Source organism: Brachyhypopomus gauderio, chromosome 10 (genome assembly GCF_052324685.1).
Source record: "Brachyhypopomus gauderio isolate BG-103 chromosome 10, BGAUD_0.2, whole genome shotgun sequence".
In the NCBI taxonomy this organism is placed as follows: domain Eukaryota; kingdom Metazoa; phylum Chordata; class Actinopteri; order Gymnotiformes; family Hypopomidae; genus Brachyhypopomus; species Brachyhypopomus gauderio.
Window position 1 is genome coordinate 318,406 of NC_135220.1, and position 8,549 is coordinate 326,954.

General features: G+C 42.6%; 1 protein-coding gene across 2 annotated transcripts; it reads right to left on the bottom strand.

Moving 5' to 3' along the window:
- Positions 1-214: 214 nt before the first annotated feature.
- Positions 215-6,776, bottom strand: vwa1 (von Willebrand factor A domain containing 1). Of its 2 annotated transcripts, XM_077018409.1 has the most exons (7): positions 6,309-6,776; positions 5,661-5,794; positions 3,594-4,151; positions 2,436-2,759; positions 1,955-2,239; positions 1,517-1,795; positions 215-1,399 (listed from the first exon to the last, which is right to left on the bottom strand). In XM_077018409.1, coding segments are annotated over exons 2-7 (1,476 nt in total). In that variant the 5' UTR covers positions 5,662-5,794; positions 6,309-6,776; the 3' UTR covers positions 215-1,370. The 2 variants fall into 2 exon arrangements, with proteins under 2 accessions (XP_076874524.1, XP_076874523.1); XM_077018408.1 differs by lacking the exon at positions 5,661-5,794 and having other exon boundaries at positions 6,309-6,775.
- Between the last annotated feature and the right edge of the window lie 1,773 nt (positions 6,777-8,549).

Consider the following 8,549-nt stretch of genomic DNA (forward strand, 5'->3'; position numbering starts at 1 on the left):
AAGACTCTTAAGGTTGAACTTAGCTGCTTTCTATTCAGTTATCCAAGTATGTTGAAAAGCTAGTTGATTTGATTCCTTGCAAAGGGAATGACATAAAGAGGCCATAGGATTTTCTTTGTTGGTGTAAGGCTGTCTGGTTGCCTTAGTTAAACAACCATAGTCTGCTTTCCACCTTCACTCATTTCTGTGGATTCTCTGATTTATAGCCAAAGAACAGTTGTAAGGGGAATTTAATATTATGGAGAACAGTGAAGTTTGATGATTTCATGTGCACTTTTTCATTGATTTACAAGGAATTCATTTTTTTCAATTAAATGCATGTTACTAAATGCTGCCAATCTGTTGAAATCAGTAGCCTCTGAGTTCATTTACCCTTTGCATCCGTCATCTTTATATTTTGCAATGAAGTGCAATCTAATAATAAAAATGCTTACCGAAAGACTTGGCATGCTTTCAGCATTGCATATGATCAGACAAATGTTCATAAATGTTCATAAATATTATTAAAATTTTATACTGAAGTAGCAATTTATTTAAGATGCACAATTTGGGGCTTTAAATATTTTGTAAAATAAAGGCTTTCTTCCAAAACATTTAAAGCGAGTCATACAGTACATGTAAAGGGAAGAAAGCACAATCTTTCTAACCATGCGATTGCTGTGAATTCATAACATGCCAAGATTTGTGTACAAGATTCCAACCATCAGCAAATGTATGCAGGAATCAGAATGCGACTCAAACATTTTCCGGGAACTTAGTAAGGGTCTTACCAACGACAACTTAGTAAGGGTCTTACCAACGACACAATATCTGTTACATCCTCAAGTAAGCAACTCTGAGGAACTTCTGTTCTGTTCCTAATTTTCATCAGCCTCATAATCCCATTAAGACAGGTTTATAGTAAGGTAACTGCTTATATGTTCACTCCAGCAACACACTGGGACATTCTATTCATCCTCAATCCCTGGTTAATACAAACATTAGCTAGGTATGCACAACTTCTCTATTTGAAATATTTAATTGTTCCCTTCTTAAACATGTAAAAACGGATCAACAAGACATCATCTGCCTCATCTCAGATAATTTCACCACTGAAATATTTGCACAGTAGAGAACAAACCTTGGTCTAATTTCTCAATGTGTACTTAAAAGTTAAATAGTTCTTTAAACAGATCAAGTGTCTTTAGATGTTTTTTTCATTTGTATCTGATGTCTCTATTGTGTGATACGAGTAGTTTGGGGTGTGAGTAAGTTGTGTGTTCAGTGCAGATTGTGTTTTGCTTTCGAGCGTGGCCCAGCAGGCCTCCAACAGTCCTCTTTCCTTTTTCCATCTGTGGTAAAGGTTTCAGCTCTCCATCCGTCTGGCAGAGCTACAACCTCTGGCTCCAAGGCACTGCAGCTATATACAAAGAACATTTGAAAGCAGGTTACATCATAGTACTCGGTATGGTTAGCAGTTTAAAAAATCTATGCATGATTAAATTAGTATTTTCTGATCAAATTCTTGTGTAAAAACCTGAGCTGAAATGAGCAGTGCAGCAAAGGCCGTCTCCCCGAGCCGACTTGTAAACGGGGGAGACGCAGACTCTGGCGTTGGGGGGCACGTTGGAGAGCGTCGTGGAGAGGAGGTGGGGTGGCAAGTAGAGGGTGGAACGCGGGGCGGAGGAGGACGGTGCCGACTCGCTCTCCCACGTAACCCAGTAACCACGCAGGCCATCAGCACCACCCTTCCATTGAAGCTGCACTGAGTCACTGCCCGTGGTGGTGAGCTTCAGGTCCGCTAGAGCCTGCAATGCTGTGTGAGAAAAACTATTTAAGCTTCTGTAATTATGGAGAAGAGAAGACATGGATTTCATGCTAAAACAGATTTAGGGAGTGTTCTTTTTCAGGCTTTTGAAATCATGTTACATTTGTTTGATTTATTTTAGAAGGGGGGGGGATCTTTCCGGCTTACTTTCTTGAGTGCACACTTTGACAGACATTGCTTTCTCTGTGCCAGAAGAATACTGGGCGCTGACAGTCACCAGGTACTGTGTGTCGGGCAGCAGGTTGGTCAGCACTGTTGAGTTCTGCCTGTTGCTGACGCTGACCACATGGAGCTTCCCTGAAGGTAGAGCCGAGTATTCCAGCTGGTAGCTCTGCACTACGTCAGGCTGCAGAGGACCCCAGCTCACCCTCACGCTGCTCACCGCCGACTCCGACACCGTCACCTGTGCTGGGCTCTGCATGGCCTCCGGTTCTGGAACGTGCGGTCGGAGGATGAAGGGAGAGAAGGAGAGGGGTACACGTGAGGGAGAGCAAACACGTTTATGGAAAGGGACAGCGGGGAATGTAAACAGTTTGCGCTGACGCATTTCTTGCTGGAAGCAATCTGGAGAAGCACACGCTATATTTCAGATGACACTCGGAACACCAGGTCCACCTGCTGCCCTCACCTGTGCGGGTGGTGAAGAGGGCAGTCAGTTTGTTGTGGGACTCCAGGTTGGACACCGGGATGAGGGTGATATTGTACGTGGTGTCCGGACGCAGGTGGGACAACTGGGCAGAATTTGAGTGCGCAGGACGTGTGATTCGTTGATAGTGGCCGGGACCAGTACCAGGCCTGGTGCCTGGACCTCCCCCGGGGCCCTCCTGACCGGAGTAAACAGGTCCGAACCGGATGTCATAGTAACCTTTACCTGCGAGCACAGGCCTCCAGTGTAGGACTGCACTAGTAGAAGAGATATCTCTGACCTGCAGCCTTTGAGCAAGAATGATACCTGGGTAAAGGAGAGAGAGAGAGAGAGAGAGAGAGGCAGATGATGGTAAAGATAGAAGAGAGATTATAAAACAGTAAGGTAGGCAGGGGGACTCCAGCACATTCAATTACTGTGCAGTAACATTTCTCAAAATAGAAAACGTAGTCAGACGATGCTGCTATGAAAAACAGCACCCTCATAAGAGTGGCCCATATAGCTGAGTAAGTGTCTAACCAGCATGCCAAAGGTTTGATATAACTGGCTTAAACTGTAAACTGTGCTTATGCTCTATGCATGTCTGAGTACATATAGCATATGCATGTGTGTTTTTAGGTGCACACTTACGCGATACCCAATCAACAAGGAGAAAAGCTTTCTATAAATATCTATGTCTAGCTGGGGGGGGGGAGCTACTCTACTGGGGAATGGAGAGGGCAAAATTATTTTTGTATTATTAGCCCCCCCTCTCCCATTACAGTGTCTTTAACTCTGCCCCTGTTTTCTCCTGCGCCTTCTAGACATCTAGTGCATTCTGTCTCAAGCTATTTGTGTCAGTGCAGTCTGCCTAGATATCTGCAGTCATGGGTACTGAGGTCAGACGTACAGAAATGTCACCTCACAAGTAGTGTCTCTGCTGTCTGTGTATTCTTTTTAAATACCCATTCATTTAAATAAAATGATTTGATTTAATTCATTAAACAACTTATGCATCTTTATGCATTTTTCTTCACCAATTTTCTACTCCATGAAGTACAATAACCAGTGCTATAATATTATTATTTATATTGGGATTATTTATGCTCACGTTAACTCAATTCTATATTCAATATAGTTCCTTTGATAGAAATGTCTTACGGATGATGGCATCCCTTAGGTCCTCAGTGATGATGCTCATGTCTTCAATATCCACAAAGTACAGGTGATCCTCAACAGGTGGGCTCACCACATCGCTCAGCACTTGGTAGTTCCCTCTTCCAGTGGACACGACCAGCACCGCCACGCCCTCCTCCCGCAGTTCAGCCATTGGGCCCTGCACATCGCCTGGCTCCACCCCATCAGTAATCCATACTAGGACTCTTGGCAGTCCTGGTCGGGCTCCCCCAGGCACCCCTTGTTTTAACACATGCTCCTTGGCGAAGATCAGAGCATTCTCCGTGTTGGTGTCTCCTCCGAGCTTCTCAGTCCTGCTCAGGGCCTCCTGCAGGCCCTGCTGGGTACTATAGGCCCCAAAGCCAAACTCCAGGTGGGGCTCAGTGCCGACCTGCAGCAGGGACACCCCCACATGCTCAGGACCCAGAGAGAAAGGCAGCACAAGCTCCGATAGAAAGCTCAGCATGCGGGAGAACTCGAATGACGACACGCTGCCAGAAGAATCCAGCAGGAACAAGACATCGCCCTCACAGCAGTTACGCACTGTGGATATAAAATGAGAAAACAAAAAAACAACAACAATTCCACAGATTTGGTGAAAGATGGCAGTGTGCTGCTGAGGAGTGGTGTTACAAAGAGAGATGAGTTCACTAATACAATACAGGGCTAACACAAATGAGGGCTCCTAGAGCCAGAATGACTAATTAATCAGTGGGACCTCAGCAGGTAAAGCTATGCACTGAAAAGAAGTCAGGATATTCATACGAATGGCTATTAGTTACTCTGAGAGAGCTGTTTGCTTTATGGTGTAGGGTTTTTTGTAAACAAGAAAAGTCCTAATTACTACTATTAATTAGGAAAAGTCCTAATTACTCTATTTATACCTACCCAGGTATATTGGGTAGGTATAAGGAAAGACATTTAATTTCAGGAATTGAGGTTTTCTATCAAGCGGAAATGTCTCTATCAACAAATGTCTGAACACGAACATCCCACGCTCTTTATTCTCATTGAGTTAGTCTCTCCCTTCCTCTGTATTTTCCAGGGATATCCTCCCAACTCCCACTCACAAAAGCACACACACATATACACACATGCTAAACACCCATGCAGAAAATCTCTCCTGCATCTCCAGCACTTTTCTTCTCTACCTCTCTGGAACAACCCAGTCACACAGTGATTAAACTGTTGCATCAAGTACAGTAAAACCCACGAGCATAGAGAAAAGCTCAAGCTCAGATGAAAAATGAAAATAAGTCATCAGATCTGGAACAGGAGAGGACCTAAAAAAAAGTAACAGGGTGCATGTGAGATTTATAGAGAAAGGATGAAAAGTAGCAGAAGATGCCTTCAAAATATTTAGGGAGGGAGAGCAAAGCTATAATGATTTGCCAAAGTTATGTATTATCTGGCAGAAACATCTCTGTAAATTAGAGCTGAATTGAGAGATAAAGATAAACAGATGGCGTGAGTGTGCAGCAGGACTACTGGATACCACACAGGGAAGGCCAGAAGGGGAGAACGAGAGAAAAACAGAGAGTAGTGGGGGGGGGGGTGAGAAGGAAGGAATGCACAATCTATTCAAAGTTCTGGCAAGAAATAATCAAATCTGTGTGTGTGCATGAAGGCAGAAAAAGAGGAAGAGCGAGATAGTGAGAAAAGAGGCAGAGGGAGCGAGAGAGAGAGAGAGACTGTGACAATCCATTTTGCCCACTAACACAATCCAGTGATGCCCACAGATGCCCACACACTTGGCACATCTGTGGGTATTTGAAGCCAATTTGCGCATGCCAAAATAAAAGCCCTCATAGGCACTTTCTGATGCCTATATTTTGCCCTTCTATATTTTGAACAAAGCACTTGTTCAATCTCATCATATAAGCTTTCACTAGCATGTAGAACCACTGACCCTAGATGTGAACAGTCAGTCAAACCGCAGAAAATCTCAAGAGAAGAGACAGGGGGGTGTGAAATTCCCTGACCATGTCTGTTTGACTGATAGATGCTCCTGTGGATGACTGGCCTCTCTTAGTATTAGTATGTGATACTCACTGCACCAGATATGAAATATGTTGGCTTCTGTCTGGACTGTAGCTCAGGTGACATACCCCTGCAGGACATTCTTACAAAATGGAGCCTGAGCAGTGTATCGTTTTCACAAGATTAAATCCTTTGATGTGGGAATGCTGAGGGAAACGAAAAGTCGCACATGAAGCTATTGTAGGCAGATTTAACTTTATGTTCACACACACGCTCCTCTTCCAGGTTGTTTACACACACACACACACACACACACACACACACACACACACACACACACACACACACACACACAGTACATTTGGAGCAGTAATGACTTAATAACGATCAGTGCCTTTCATAAATTTACCATCGCATCGCATATCCACATGTGTCATGTTCAACTTCTGTTAAAAAGTCTGTCTGGTTATCACGGCGTAAAAGCAGGATGACCTAGTTGTGGAATCATGAATGTAATTTTTAAAGCAAGCTATTGTACATTGATTAATGATTTACTAATAAGAATTTAATAACAAACTAATGTTGCATGCAAAGGTACTCTTTTATTTGTGAAGAGACAGGAGGATGCTTAAATCACTGGAGTTAAATCGATAATTTGACAGTACAGCAAAATTCACGCCTGCTCAGTTTTGGCGTATCAATATGATCGATGCAACTCACCTGAATCAGTCCCCAGGTTTTCAGAACTTCCTGCCTGCAGGAAAATGCTGAACAACACACACGCGAGCACTTTTCGCAAGTCCATTATAGGCTTCGCGTGCGGTTTTGAAAACGTAAAAAAACGTTAAAGCCTATAAAGATGTTCTAGCTCTGCCGAACAGACGGTTCCTCTCAGCAGATAAGCATTTTCCTCTCCATTTCGTCAACAATTTTTTTCCAGTTTAGAAAATGTTGACGATAGATGATTTATGGTGGACGAGAATTGCTGTCTTTTTTCACGTCCTTTCTTTTGTGAAAGAAGGGAAAATGCTCCCCAATTAATCCCAGCAGACACCTGTGCGAGTGGTTGTCGATTATTCGACTATTCGGTGACCCCCTCCCCGGCGCGCTGTTGACTTCTTTCTCGTCTTGAGTTAACTAAAAACAGACCGACCGCGCTGCTCGGCTACCGAATTCGCCCGACACCCTCCCTCTCTGGCTTACTCCCTCCTTTCCCTCGTGTCTTAGTTTAGATGACCAACCTTCACCACTTTGGACCTATTCCCAGTTTTGGTCACAGTGGTCCGTGTTTACTTGAGGGCCGGTAAATTTGACTGCATTTGTATGAAAAGTTCAGAAAACACCAACAGTTATAGTAACGTATCTTATTGATACGCGTACAACGTCTTGGTAAAGATATTCTGACATTTTTGTTATGGTAGACTAATAAATTTCCAACGGGCACTCCTGAAATAAATCTGCTCAAAAACTTTATTTCAACAAATGGAAGGACTTCACTATGGCTAACATGTGGATATATTATCAGCTTATATGGAACAATGCTAAACAGACACTTTGTGGAGATCTGGAGATAGCAGTCTAGATAACTGGTTATTTTTTTTTATCCTGTAAGTTGTCTTGATTGCCCTAATTCCAAATAGTATGAGATCTTCAGATCTCTAAATTTGTGTGCACACAGATCTCTTTAGTGTGCTTGTGATTGTTCACAAAAATGAACAAATTGAATGTAAAGAAGATCACAGATCAATAAAACATATAATTAAAGTATTTTAAAGGTCTTGAACCAAAGACCCTTTGCATTATAAAGGAAGCTGTGCCTCAACACACCTAGTAAGCAAACACAGATGGTGTGCTTGTGAAAGACCTGTCTGGTGAGCATATAGTCTACATTCAACCGGCCATTTTTTAACACATTATTAGCATGCTGTAGCCCATCCGCCTCAAAGTTCGATGTGTTGTGCGTTCAGAGATGCTCTTCTGCGTGCCTCGGTTGTAACGACTGGTTATTTGAGTTACTGTTGCCATTCTATCAGCTCAAACCAGTCAGGCCATTCTCCTCTGACCTCGGACCATTCTCTGTAAACCCTAGAGATGGTTGTGCGTGAAAGTCCCAGTAGACCAGCAGTTTCTGCAATACTCTCAGACAAGCCCGTCTGGCATCAACAACCACGCCACTTTCAAAGTTCAATTGTACTGAGAAAATCCAATATTGAATTGCTATTTGCTATTTTGTCCAAACCTTTGGGAAGAACTACTCTATTAGTCCAACAGAACAGGCATACATTTCCCAGTGACTTATATCAGTATTTCCTGCACATGTACCAAGTAGGAAAGGAATCAAATGGATCTTTGCACATGTTCGAGCTTTGCCGTATGTGTTCTGTATGACTTTTATACATGCACTCTTACAATAGACTGCCTGAAGGATTTTAGCACTCTGCATGCAGTAGGCCTACTTTGAAATGGTTCCTTAAGGCAAATCTGTAATCTAAAGAATTATGCTGCAGAGATGTCATCATTTATTCTGAAACATGCTGGCAGGTGTTCTGTCAACGGTACAGTGTAAAGCATAAGATCAAAATATTTACAGTTATGATATACAGGTGCTATCCACTTGTACCCCAGAATGGAATGTGTCCTGAAATTGCTATTAAAGGGTTTAGTGAACCCTTTGGCACAAGGTATAACACTTACACAGAGGAAAGAGAATAAATCTTACAGTGTTTGTTATATCAATTGTGCTGATTTCTTGATCTATGTCAATAAAATATGTTTGCAAGTTGTGATGAAAAGATCTCAAAACTCCTAAAGCTCATAAAGTATGTATTGGTGTTTTTTTATTGAACAAATGAGAGGTTCTATGGAACATCATGAAAACGATTCCCTTTTAGGATCAAATTAGTTATACCTGAAATGTCTTGATTATTTTCTTCAGGTGCACTGCACAACCAGATCTGTATT

Bases quoted from the DNA above. Each gene is read 5' to 3' on its own strand.
- vwa1 (XM_077018408.1), bottom strand. From the start codon at position 6,393: ATGGACTTGCGAAAAGTGCTCGCGTGTGTGTTGTTCAGCATTTTCCTG. The intron at 4,152-6,308 runs GTGAGTTGCATC...TTATATCCACAG, and splicing joins AAACCTGGGGACTGATTCAG to TGCGTAACTGCTGTGAGGGC. The intron at 2,760-3,593 runs GTAAGACATTTC...TCCTTTACCCAG, and splicing joins CCTAAGGGATGCCATCATCC to GTATCATTCTTGCTCAAAGG.